This window comes from Eretmochelys imbricata, chromosome 6 (assembly GCF_965152235.1).
Source record: "Eretmochelys imbricata isolate rEreImb1 chromosome 6, rEreImb1.hap1, whole genome shotgun sequence".
Taxonomy (NCBI): domain Eukaryota; kingdom Metazoa; phylum Chordata; order Testudines; family Cheloniidae; genus Eretmochelys; species Eretmochelys imbricata.
Genome location: NC_135577.1, coordinates 50,009,092 through 50,023,275, shown reverse-complemented (window position 1 = coordinate 50,023,275; position 14,184 = coordinate 50,009,092). Strand labels below are relative to the sequence as shown.

The window sequence follows — 14,184 nt, the reverse complement described above, 5'->3', positions numbered from 1 at the left end:
ATGCTGCATTGGGAGAGGAAGCCTTGGGAATAAATATTCTGACCTATTTTTTCATGGAAACAGCTGCAAAACTCATTTTTGAGTCAATTTCTGCAAAGAAAATATTTAGATTAGAACTTGCTTAAAACATTTCCTCTATAAATTGCTAGCTCAAATAGATTTATTTCAGTTCACTTCATAGCTGTACATTTCAAATGTAAACAACACTTAATCATTAACCTTCAAGATTATTGGTTTCACATATTTATATAAAATTATTTATTTGTTGAGCATTCAATAGAAATGTGGATTACGACCAACAGGCAGCAATAAAACATGTATGATTTGAATAGACTTAAGAAAGAAGGGGCTAAATGGCTGTTGCACCAGGATTTGGAAGAAAAAGGCCAAGTTCTCCCAGGCACAGGCGGCAGCACAGAGCAAGACTAGGATGAGGAGAAAAACGTAGGTAAGAGATGTGAGCAGAGCAAAGAGAGATCAAACTCTTGGAGACTTTTTGAAAGTTAAGATCAGCAATTTGAACCTGATGTTGGAGGTGAAAGGACACAAGTAAAAAAAATTCAATAAGGGAAAATGATTCAAAGGACAAAGGTTACTGGGGTTATTATTTAGAATGAAGATATTTTCTACTGTAGAGAAAAAAAATCTGATACTTACTAGTGTCATGATACCTAGTCTGTCCACTTCCCGAGCTGGACTATGTGGAATGCGCCTTGGTGTGGAACGGCCACTGCCAGGAGGAGAGGAACCAGCGAGGGACCCACCAATAAAAGGAAGGGGAATGGAGTTCATTGACCGAAATCGTCCATTGTTATCTAGACTCCCACTACCAACTCGACTTTCAATTTCCTCTGCTCGCTGCTCCGTATTTTCCTTTTCTTCTTGTATCAATCTAAAAAAAAAGTTTAAAGACTAGGTGATTTTCTTTTTTTTTTTTTTTTTTTTTTTAAAGTTGATCAATTCACTGTAAAATAAGTATATTTGCAAAAGCAATGTGAGACTCAATTACACTGAGATAAGTGATAGGGCTGGCTGAATAATAGTTTTAAGTTCTGTGTGGTTATTTGTAGGACTCTAGAAAACTAGACCTCTACAGACAGGAAAGACAAGACAGCTGCAATTCAAACAGACAACATATAAAAAGAATAGGAATTACGAGGTGACAAAAGGCACTGTGATTGATGTTTTGTTAGTATTGCAGTTCAGGTGTTTTATGTTCTGTCAAATTAGTAAAACTTCACAATGCAGAATAATATGTAGGCCTTTCCTTTCGGAAGAATTTATTTGAAAGGAAGAGCTTGAAAAGAGTGTTTAGGCACAATTAAGGAGAGGGATCCAAACACAGGGAGTTGTATAGAAGGACGAGTTAATATACTGTAATATTGTAAAAATATCATTTGGACTGAGAAACTGAAAGGTAGTCTAAGAGGAAGGCTAGCCTTGTGGCAAAAGCACCAGACTTCCTCTGTAAGCAAGGGCAAGTTATCACACCACTCTATACCTCAGTTTCCCTATCTATAAAAAGAGGTCAACACTTCCTTATTTCACAAGGATTTTGTGAAGCTTATTTGTAAAATGCTTCAAGAATCTCATATGAAAGTGTTATATATTCAAAGTATGTGGTAACTATTATTTAGTAAGTACAATATAATTAAAATGAAAACTGAAGGTACTATTTAAAAACAACAGAAACAAGGAAATCCAAAGAAGTTACAGCCTTTCTACTAAAAAAAACGGAGTACTTGTGGCACCTTAGAGACTAACAAATTTATTTGAGCATAAGCTTTCAGTGCCACAAGTACTCCTTTTCTTTTTGCAGATACAGACTAACGCGGCTGCTACTCTGACACCAGCCTTTCTACTATTATTACTCCACTGTGCCTAGGTATTTTACCTCTTGCACAGTACAGAAGATCATCCACTCTAACACCCTTGGAAGAATACTACGATAGTAGTAGTTACTACAGAAAAATTTATGGGAGAATAGCCAGCAACTTATCACATGGCAGTTTAAATGATGATTAAGTTTTGCACTCAATTGCTATTAGCAGCAACAGCTACTACCACCACCACCACTTATATGGTAATGTCCATCCATATATACAGCATTAAAAGCATTTTACAAAGTTGGCCAAGCATAACCACTTTTTAATTTTTTTCTTTTTCAAATAAAACAGAGGTTGTGTGGCTTACTCATAACCACACACAGATCAATGGAAGATATTTAATTTCTGCTATAAAAGAAGCTTATTTTATCATAATTGTAATTAACAGATAAACTATACCTAATCTCTTTGTTAATTGCATCCAATTGCTCTTGAAGCATCATGGCTAAAGTCTGAGCATCAGCCTGACCACTAGGTGACAAAAGATCGACTGAACTGAATATAGTCTCTCTGTCATCTTCACCATCCGAGACATCAACATCACTCTCGAATGCTTGTGCTACATTTGCCAACACACTTGCTTGTTGTGCACGTTCCCAATCCTGTTCATTAAGGGTTTGAACCTGTTTTAAAAAAAAAAAAATAGAAATCCCAATCTAATTGAAAAAAACAATATAAAACCTTTACTATTTAATTACTTTCAAGAAGCTAAAAAGATACAAAAACAAAGTCAACAAGTTCTCACTTACATGCTGTAGGTATCCATCAAGAAAGCAATATTTACAAAACAGTAAAAACAAAACCAGTTCTTTAGAAAACTGCAGACTTATAGTAATGGTTCAAATCATAGAAATCTCACACATATCCCACCCAACTCTAATGCAATATTGCAAAGGTTTGCCAACAATATTAATCCAAATTCCATCATATGTTTGAGGGACAACTCAGTATATTTAGGAACTGAGCCCTGTCAAAACTCAAGTATTTAAAGGTACAGAGAGATTGCTTGCCAAATGATGGATAGCGTGCTAGATTATTAAATTGAAACTACATCATCTTTGAATGTGCACACAAATTAAAATCTGGATTTGGGTTGTTTCAGATGATATATTTCAGTTTCAAAGTTATATTTTCTATCACACTTTTTAACAATGAACACAGTATCAAAATCCCTACTTTTTCAGTTATTAAATAACAATTAAAACATACATTAAAAGTACGGGTAATTATGTATTTTAGTGAAACAGGAAATCTAGTGTATACAAAAAAAGCACAATCTAGCAAAAACCTACACTTTAGTATACAAAATAAAAACGTCAATCCCTTAAAGAAAAAGAAGAGTTTTTAAACGTCTAAGTAGCCCACTTTGGGAAGATACTATGATAAACTATAAATATTATAAGTGCCAAAAACTCTAGTGTCATTATTTAACAAGACTACACTATGCAGCAGTCACATACTATGTACTTCTATCCTACAAACTTGCAGTTGCCTATTAGATCAAAAGAATCCCAGCATATTTTGCTATCAAAGTAATAATGTTCCATTACCTTTGAAGGTTCATCACGTAGAGCTGCCAAACGCCCTTTCTGGGGCCGTCTTAACACTGATGAGGTGCTATAGGGATCCGTATGACTGTCAGCCACAGATAATGGTGTCATTGGATATCTGAAATCTGGTACACTACCCAAATGTGGTCGGCTAAAACGTGAACATAGATTAAATCTTTAGATGTTCGGAAAAGACTGTTCTTGCTCCTCCAGTTTTAATTTTTAAACTGAAAGTACTATTGTAACTTTGGCATAGAAATATTCATTACTACACTCAGTAAACATGTTTAAAATTATAAGAGAAAAACAAAATATAACAAAGCTGATTTTAATCTCTAGCAAAACAGTATTCTCATTAAATGCTTGTACCTATGATGAAGAGAAGTGGCTCTGATCCTCATTTGGTCATTTTCAGCCCTCATTGCTTCTATATTTAGTACGAGTTGATCCTGCAAAGAATAGAACAAGAAAAACAAATCAGGAAACAAACATACAAGAGCTCTGCCATTAAATTCATTTAAAAAAAAAAAAATGTGTACATCTTCCAGGCCCATAGAGCTCATTTCCACTATTGTGTTCCATGCAACGGATTGCCTTCAAAACTACTCCTCAGTGAAGCAGGCCTTCAAAAGACTTCTGCCATATTAACAGTGGTAACCATTAAATCACCATTACTGATCTACCAAACACCAGAGAGCAGTATTGGAAGTACTGTGGTAATTGAGATGCCTCATTCAATTATGCAAGGTTAATGCTGATTTTTTCTTTTAATTGAAACAACTGAATAAGGGATGTATCCACATGTGAATGACTGGCTAACACTGATTAGAGTAAATGAGAAAACTGAATTAGTAAAGACAGCCTGAGGATGACTGAAGCTCTGTACAAAACAGGACCTTAAATCCAGCCACTTGCAACTAGGATCTCCTCATGCTTCCCAGAATTTTATATGTAAGTAGTAACTGAATGATTGAATAAGTCACTTCAACAGAAGACTGATATGAGTGAAATTAGGAACCTAGATAGCCAATGGCGAGTGGCAGTTCCCAGGTTGAGAACTCTTGTCCCATGCCACAGATATTCAAAGCCCATCCTGCAGAACACACTAATATAACCTGCAGCTCTTAGTTTCTTTAAATCTGCATAACTGATGTAAAACCTGTGCAACTTGGCCAACCCTGAAACTCACTTCACAGCAAAGTATTTTAGGACACATAGTACATACCATTGCTGAATAAGCCATACAAGTATTGTGATGTCAGAGCAGACATTCCCATAGCTGCTCACAATGTGAATCACCACAACTTTGGGAAACAGTCAATGAAAGGCTGTGCCCGACATTATTTAGAAAGAAGTGGGATGGCCAGACAATTAAAGGAATTTTGTGCATTCTGAGACCCCATGCCCAGAAAGTATAATCCACTCCTCTCCTCCAAAACATCTTCAACACCTTTCGTGACAAGAGCTCTGCTCCTGATGATTCTGAGCTGCTTAATCCTCCCCCGACCGACAAGAGCTCCACACAGCAGCCAAGTATGATAGGTGCTTCTCCTGTCCCACTCCATAATTTTTGAAGTAGTTTTTAAAACAGTTGTGTACAAATTTCACAATATTGTTCAGTAGCAAGCTTCTCAAAATGTACACTGGATGCCTGTGTTATAAAATATACATTAAGATGCACTTGACACTGAAAAGTTTTATTTGTGTTTTTACTGCTCAGTGCATAAGCTATGCAAAAATATGAGTTAGACAGGGCCTTCAGAATCCTGGTAAATCATCAATACAGCCCTCTTGTTTTCACCTAGTTTGTACTTACCTGAATTAAATTAAATAGACAATTCTGCTGAAAAACTTAAGTCACCTGTAAAAGCTGCAACAATAATCCTCTGAACCAAAGGAAGCAACCAACCTTTTACAATAAACAGTACTAATTGTGCCACAAGAAATTACCAAGACCAAGGCAAGAAACCAAGGAAGTTTAAATATTTTTACACAACCTGCTATAACTAGAAAGTTTTTTAGTATAGTTTATATCATATTCCAGCTATGTCCCAATGAAACAGTTAGTTTCTCAAATCAAAATGTATCTGTATAATACCTTTTCATGTTGAAGATCTTCTACTTGCTTCTTTGCATTTTCAACTTCTCGAAGAAGAGAGTTCTAAAATAAAATTTATTGCACAAGTTATGTTACTGTTAATCATTGTAGATCTTTCAATGTTTGAAGGGTGATTAAGAAAAGCTATTACAAAGGTCCATTACATAAGGCATAACTGCAGTACCTCTTTAAACTCATAGCTACTTAATTTATTAACTAAAGAAAACTATTTGTTGGGCATACCACTGTTATTTTTTTAATATAATTAAAATAGATTCAGACTCCTGGGTCTGTGCTCCTCTATATGATTAAATTACTAGTGATAAAAGTTACCAGAACACTAAACAATTACGACTAATAATTAGAGCCCTGCAAATCTGCAGACCATTTTTGTGGATTGAGGATTGGATGATACAAATTTTGTATCTGTGCTGGGCTCTACTAACAAACAGTGGTTTTATCGGTTTGCTAGTTTCCTTTTGGCAAAGTTATTCTAAGTAGCAGAAATAATTTTAATGAAAAAGATGACTCTTAGACAATCAAATCAGGATTGTGGTACAGTTACCGCCATACAGTAATTTGTCAGCTATACAGTATTGTAAACTCCGGCACTCTTATAGTTCTCATTAAGAAGAGTGCATGGATTTGCATAGTCATCATATGGCTGTTTATTAATATCTGTACTATAAATATACACATTTTATACAATAACTAGCCACTACGATCATGCTCAAACTGACTCCCCAACTCAGACTACGAAAGTTGTCTGTCAGCTACAAAGATTACCACCACCACCACCACAGCATCTGGCTTCCTTCAGCTGAAGGACAAGACCTCCAATAATGTATGCAACTGTAGTAAACAATAACAATGAAAATGGCATTGTCACTGCAAAAGGGAAGATGTTTTAGGAAGTTTATAACCTTTTGACTTATTTTCTCCTCCCCCGCCCAAACCTGTTACACACTTATCTTGAAAATTCTTGTTTTTAATTGTTTGCATCTTAATTCAGTTTTGAAACACTGTAAGCTACAATATAGGACATTCTGGGGAGAAAGGCTTAATGACCCGGCTAGAGACAAATGTGATTCTATTCAACTATGCATTTTTGTTGGTTTCCTATTAATCATTCATTTATACAGAAAAGTAACAGTACTTTTCTGAGCATTAATACTAACAGTGAAGTATATCTAAAAATTTCTTTTTACTTCATGAATATTATCTCAAACTTAGAGAGTTCAGTCTTATTCCAGAAAGAGGTTTTGTACCATGGTTAGGTCAAACATATAGGCACTGCAACACAGCGCATAAAATATATTCGCTGGTGGTGGGAATAGGTCAGTGCTTTGAATCTTGCTTCCTCACTATGTTACAAAGCCAGAGGCCAAATATTTCAGATTTAGAGAGCCTAACTTTAAGCACTTAATTCATTAGCTCCCAAAATTAGCCAAGAGGGCCACAGCAGAGCTTTAGTCAGTCATGCCTGATTTTCCTCAGTTCCCTTTGAGAACAAAAGCAGAGAGGAAAGCAAAACCCCAGCTCTCTTGGCATTGTAGCAAAGAAGTCATCTGCCTCTAGAGCCCCGGAATAGTATTCTCAGAAACTCAGCTGGGGTGCTGGAGACAGACCACTTGCTTGTCACAGTGAAAACAAGTGCCTCTGAAAGTTCAGATGGATCATAAAATATGCCAACATGTTGAAGTCTTTAAAGAAAGGGCCATTTAACTTTTACTGAAGAGTTTTCCCAGGTGAGCACTGTATTACAGAAGACTCGAATCTACATCTTCAATACGGGAGAATGCAAACTGAAATGATCACTGAACAAAAGGAGAAAATGCTACCACAGAAGGAAATTCCTTGTTTTCCTTTAAGGATTCTTTCATCCTACTGGGAGGAATCACTGCATTTCTTCAAAGACGAATCTCTGAAGTACTACAGATGAAAGTAAGCCAATAAGTGAAAGTCCATGCAGGCTGCAAGATGTCACAAGCTGGAAGAGGAGCTGAATTAGGAGGGCAAAGAACAGAACCTTGGACAGAGGTCTGAAGCACACAATAACTGATCACTTGGTCCAGTGACCATTTTTATAGTCAAGTAGACATTCTCCTGTGAGGGAAAGATGATATTTCTCTAGCTGACAGGATCACCACCATGATCCAGGAAACGTTGGACTAGCCAGGAAAGGAGGAGTAGGGCAAATGATATAGGAGAAGAATGGGACTCAAGATCTGTGTTCTGTTCCTGACTCTGCAACAGACTTCTTGTATGACCCAAAACAAACATGTTTATACGGACAACGCCAATCATCAATAGAAAGCATAAAAATCCTTTAAAAAAAATTAAAGGAATCCCCCTCCCCATCCCCTAAGAATTAAGTTTAGGACATAGAAAGCACTCTTGATAAATTGGCTTAGTTTTCTAAGAATCAGCTATTTTCAAAAAGTCATGCTGATAGTGTCTCTAAATGGAAGTTGTTTATGATAAAAGATACATTATTTAACAAATAAAGTTACAAGACTAAATTATATATGTATTGTAAAATGTGTAACAAGCATATTGCTAAACATTTCATTAACTTCTAAGCTACTTTCATCATCACATTAAATTATTTTCTACCTTATCTTCCAGAGCAGCCATCCTTTCCTTGAGATGAAGCTGAAGTCTTTCATTGGATTCAGACAGAAGTTTATCAACAGTATCTGATAAACGTTTATTATGTTCTTCATTCATCTTCTCTCTGTGTCTAGCCTAAGTTATTTAGGAAGCATTAAAAGTATGATTAATTCAAAGCTGTTGAAGTTATCTGTCCTACAAAACATTTTAAAAAAAGTGTCATTTAGAAAGATCTCCAGACTGTTAAAACTGTAAGGCTCATCAAACCCAAACTCCTTATTTTCTCCAATGAAAGACACTTTCCTCAAAGGTTCAGAATTAATCCAAATACCTTGATCATCCAAAGGCCTTCAGGGATACCCAAAACCTTCAGATAATCAGAAGTACTAGATTCGCTGGCTTCCAAGTGTGAGTTTACAGTATAGTGACTAAGTCGATTTCAAAGCCTGCAGAGCCAACTCCAAGGCCAGCTGACTCAGTAGGTCTACAGAAGATTGCTTTTTTTGTGAGAAGGGAGATCTAATTAGAATAAATTGTGGTAGACCGGTACTTTTCAACATTTTATTTCAAATTTCAGTTGGAAACTCAAAGCTCACAATCAAGTTCACTAACTTTAATTAAGAGCAACAACTAACAATCATCATAAATCCCCCAACCTCGCTGCAACTTTTAGCACCACATTAGAGGTGGGACATAGAAGAAGGGAAGGCCCAGCTCAACCACAGGCTACCATGCAAGGGATCAGAGTTTTACTTTTCAGGTTGATTTCTATACCAAAAAATATTTTTGTAATACCCTTTGCAATTCCTGATTCTTTTCCTCCAATTGTGCTTCCATCTGTCGTAACCGTTCTTCAATGTTGCCATGTCTCTCCTCAGCCTGTCAATTTGAAAACAAACTAGAACTAGTATTTAACTCTTTAAGAATGTACTGAAGACTGATGTGCTAGCAGGAAGCATAACATGCTTTTGCGTGCAAACTGCCATTTTTGTCTATATGAAGTGCAAAACAGCTTACTACCAGAACCTAAGAATCCTCATTAGGTTAAATGATGATCAATTAATCCTCCCACACTGGAATTTCATGGTTCAACCATTGCTGACAATGGACTTCTCACTAGGAAAATTTACATTCATATTTCCAACAATGCAATAATGTACAAATCCTGTCACAGGATTTCCTCTCTACCCTCATCCCCATTGCCTATGTTAGTAATCATAAAAAGCAGAAAGCGGCAAGCAGAAACAAGGACCCGTGTACAAATTCTACCTTCCTAAACTTGGAGGCAAGTTCCAACAGTTTAGCCTCTTTAGCAGCAGAGTTCCCAGAAGACAAAGGGTCAGACTACAAAGCCAATAAAGGGATAGGAAAGATTGAAAAAAAAATATGAAAACAGACTTTAAAGACACTCAAGAAGTCCATTTATAGCTACTAGACATACTATTACTTCACACTATAAGCCGCTATTCTCCCTGCAGCAATTTAAGGACATATAATGCAAGCTGAAATTTGACTGCCCATTACTTAAAATCTTCAGCTCAATCCTTGGTTAGGCCTGGCCTATACCTAAAAGTTAGGTCAACAGATACACTACTCCAGGGTGTGACAAGTTCATACCCTTGAGCACCACAGCTATGCCCATCTAACCTTCAGTGTCGATGCAGCTAGGTCAACAGAAGAATTCTTCCATTAATCTGCCTGCCGCTGGTAAGAGAGGTAGATTACCTACAGCGATGGAAAAACCCCTTCTGTTGCTGTAGGAATTGTTTACACGATGGCACTACTGTGGCATAGCAGCAGTGCAGACATGGCCTTAATTTAAAAAAAAGGAAGAAACTGTCTTCTTCCCTGCCAAGTCATAAGTTGCTGATCGTATTAAATGACTCCCAGCACATTCTTTCTGGACTAAAGCAGTTCTATACAGTAACAAAAATAGTAATTCAAACAGCAAAGGGAAAGTAAACACTTTTCACAATGCGACACACAAAGCTGATACAAAAGCTGCTACAGCAAACTCCCAATAATAGAAATACAGAAAGAGGAAGTCATTAGAATTTAAATATTTTGAACATATGCTAGATAATTAGAAGAATGAATAAACAGAAAGCACAGAATATAGGAAACATTTTACTGATTCTGTTTGGAAAATCAGTGAAAATAAGACTGAGAACAGAATTGCTATAGTTGGAATGACCACAGAAAAGACACTCTCACAATGCAGTGAACTACTGTCCCACCTTTGAAAGTGCTGCAACTCTCTGTGCCAGTTCAGCCTCCACCTCAGGCAAAGTCTCAGCTTTTCTCAAAGTCTGCTGCAACTTTTGCTCAGCCAGTTCCAGTCGTTCTTGCAACTGTCTGTTCTTATCTTCACTCTAAAGATCGAGAATGCAAGAGTCACCATTTACAACTAACATGGTAGCTACTTGTTCCTTTATCAAATACTGGAGTAGAGAGACAGACAGCTTCCTTTATTAGACTAATGGAAAACAGTTTTTCAGCATTGATTGTACTTTCCAAATACAGAAAGGAGAAAAGCAGCTACCCAAACTAACTTTTAAAATTAAGTTTGTCAAATAAAACTGCTATTTCACTGCACTAAAAATTGAATTCCTTCATAAACACAACCACAGCATGCACACTATCATGAAGGCACTGCTAATGGATCCAATTTTAAGGTTATGCAGAGGTTTGTAGTTATAGAGGAGATCGAATTCCTTTGCTATTTAAGTAAAATTAGTTATATGAGCACTAAATTTAACACTTAGTTTTCTGGCAAAGTTAAAAGTAAATGTGTTCAGTATTTTAGAAGTTAAGGTTAAAAATGACTTAATGTTTCCTTCTGTTCCCTCTAGCTAAGTGACTGGCTTATAACCCTTCAAAGTTTAAATTAATTTAGTTGTACACAAATATCTCAGGCATAAACCAGTTTTCTTTTTTCAATAAAATAAAGAAAGAAAGTAATGAGCATTATTTGGTGCAACTGTTCTGTCTAAGTCAAAGGAAAGAGATGGATCAAATTTATTCAAAATCAGAAATGGTTCCTGTCAAGGTTCCTCCCCGACTCTGAACTCTAGGGCACAGATCTGGGAACCTGCATGAAAACCTCCTAAGCTTTCTTTTACCAGCTTAGGTTAAAACTTCCCCAAGGTACAAATTAATTTTACCCTTTGCCCTTGGAATTTCCACTGCCACCACCAAACTAACTGGGTTTACTGGGAAACGTAGTTTGGACACCCTGCTCCCTACCTACTTTCTCAATCCCCAAGCAATCCACTTTCCTTCATTCTGTCCTCTCTTCCAGGTAGCCCCACTCACCTAACTGCTTCCCTTCCTAGACCCCTAGCTAGAGCCATCAGCCAGCTGCTCATCTTATTGTGCTATCTCTCTGCTAAGATTCAAAGGGAGTCCTGGTATGATATCCATTGCCTCCCACAGGTTTGCTCAGTCTAGCTTAGAGCAGTGGTCCCCAAACTGTGGGGCAAGCCCCCCTAGGGGGACACTGAGAAACATTCAGGGGGGCATGACAGGGCCCAGGCCAGCCCCGACGGAGGGCAGGAAGGAAGCACCACCCAGCCGAGTTATGCCCTCAGCTCTGGCCCCAGCCTTGGCCTCTGGCTACTGGCCTGGCTGCAGCGACACTCCCAGCCTCGGGCTCCAGCCTCAGCTCTGCTCCCAACCCCGCCTCCAGCTCAGTCCCTGGCACGGGCTCCAGCCCCAGCTCCCCGGGAGGGGGGGAGGGGTTAGGGAGGGAGAGAGGAGGAAGAAGGCAGGGCTAAATAGGGGCACGATGTGAAAAGTTTGGGGACCACTGGGCTAGAGACATGCATGCACAGAGGCAATAAGGATAAAAGGTTCATAAAGGCTCTACACCAGAAATAAGAGATGCAGACTAGTCATTGTGGGGAGACAGGAAAAGGAGGAAACAGCCAAGCATTAGGATTAATCAGTGGGGTTGAACAGTGGTGCTGAGAAGGGATGGGCAGTGGAGCTCTTCCCTTCTACCTCTACCCCACACTCTCCTGTCCTGTTAAACTTTCCAACATTTTATAAAAATGGAGCTCAAAGTTACTCCAGCAAGCCAAGGAGTCCAGGGGCATGAAGCAAGCTGCAGTACATGAAGAAGAGATATAGAAAGGGATCAAGCATGGGGCAGCCCAGAGAACCAGCAGAAGCAGAGATGTAGGTGAACAAGGAGCTTAGAGGGCGGTTGATAAAAGTGGGAAATCATAGGCAAAGTTTTAACATAATACACTCCACTAATTCCAAAGCAGCTATAATTCACACACATGCAAAAATATGCAAAAAGGACAGCACCAGTGTGCCTCCCCAAGATCTGTCAAGAGCACAACCTTCTCTGCCATAAGCTTTATATGTCAAAATGTTTAATTATTTGTTGCTAAACAACAAAATCATGGAATTTCCACACAAAACACTGTATTAGTTAAGAATACTTAACTACATTTCTTTTCAACACAACCATTTAGAGAAAGTCTCCAGTTAGAATTACAACATCCTCCAAGTGAACATTAACACTTTTCACTAATAATCATACCCAGATACACAGACTCCTCACCTCCACAACAAATTCTTTTCATTTCCAACATAAAATTGGAATTCTAATTCTTCAGAGAGAAAACAATCTAAAATACAACCTTAACTTTGACCTCAGACTTTCACAGGCAACCATAGCACATTAGACTTATTTTTAAAGTATGACTGCTCGTAAAATATCGTAATCTTCTTCACATAAAAAGTAAGTGCCTTAGCACACATTGGGTATTACTATAGTTTAAATATTACCATCTTCATCAGGAATATATTGAACAGAATTTTCTTAATATTTTAATTAAAATTATTACCTGTCGGTGCATGGAGTCTTTATTAGCAATTTCATTTTCAAGTTTATCATTGAGGTCATGCACAGATGTAGCTTCACGCTGTGCAGCGAGGTAGCGTTTTTCAAGAGTTGTAATTCTCTCTTCCATGTCTTCCTTTTGGGCCATGGCCTATATTATGAGAAACATTTGTCAGAATAAAGAAATTACATTTACTCACTAAAAGCTATGAATTATTTATTTAATAATCTGGGCTAAAACAGTATCATAGAATCATAGAATTCTATGATACTGTTTTAGCCCAGATTATCAAACATACTTACTGATTGTGCTGTAAGAATGAGAAAGTATAAGGTGTTGAAATATTTACTTAGAAGAATTGTGTTATTAAATTACACACTCACTTTAAAATAAAAAAAAGGACTAGCACAGAGTCAAGTAGTGAGTTACAGAATGCTTAATTGTTATTTACCTCAGAATTATTACAATATTAGAGTAGTTTTCCTTATAGTGTGTTAGACTGAACTTAACGCACTTAAATTTTTTAACTTGGAGCCTTAAATTCAGCTCTTAAACTCATTCAGCCATTAAATTTTAAAAAAAGTGTCCTATCTTTAAAGGTTTTGTGTACTCCTAAATCCCACTAAAGTTCAGATGTGCTTCAGGAGCTCAGTATCTTTAAAACCAGGATCTTTATTTAGGTAGCTAGATATGGATTTAAGAGCCTAATTTTAGGCACTAAAGTTTGAATATTTGGGGTTAGGCTTTGACATCTTTTCCAGATTGTCTATTTTTGCATAGTGTACAGCACTGCTTACATTTCCAGACTAAAATTTATTTTAAAAATATCATTGAATGTTATCTCCCAGCTTCTTTTAAGTACACTTTAAATCACCTTTAGAACAGTCGGTCTTATTACACAAAGTTCCACAAATCAAAGAAACTGTGAGGATTATGTTCTGTACTTTGAAATCTTTGAAAATACGAAGTGTTTTATATTGTAGATATTAGGCATTTTTCAAACAATTTGTTATAGTTAACTTAAGGAAAAAAAGAATTGACAAAAGTTCGGGTATCTAAATTTTATTCTTATTCCTAGAGTAGCCTTGCCCTTAGAGGATTACAGAGATAGCAATGTTTATCGTATTTGTATATTCATGAATTTTTGGTAGAACATCTATTCTAAAGCAAGCATGGATAAA

At 37.1% G+C, this 14,184-nt stretch overlaps 1 protein-coding gene across 4 annotated transcripts in view; it reads right to left on the bottom strand.

The window, feature by feature from the left end:
• Positions 1–14,184, bottom strand: part of PPFIA1 (PPFI scaffold protein A1) — an 88,524-nt gene that overhangs the window by 40,415 nt on the left and 33,925 nt on the right. For all 4 annotated transcript variants that reach the window (XM_077818511.1, XM_077818508.1, XM_077818509.1 and 1 more), the window contains exons 8-16: positions 13,007–13,153; positions 10,385–10,519; positions 8,943–9,026; positions 8,151–8,282; positions 5,535–5,597; positions 3,806–3,885; positions 3,437–3,587; positions 2,286–2,509; positions 658–892 (exon numbers count right to left, since the gene is read on the bottom strand). In XM_077818511.1, coding sequence (XP_077674637.1) covers positions 658–892; positions 2,286–2,509; positions 3,437–3,587; positions 3,806–3,885; positions 5,535–5,597; positions 8,151–8,282; positions 8,943–9,026; positions 10,385–10,519; positions 13,007–13,153 — 1,251 coding nt within the window. The remainder of the gene's footprint in view (positions 1–657; positions 893–2,285; positions 2,510–3,436; positions 3,588–3,805; positions 3,886–5,534; positions 5,598–8,150; positions 8,283–8,942; positions 9,027–10,384; positions 10,520–13,006; positions 13,154–14,184) is intronic.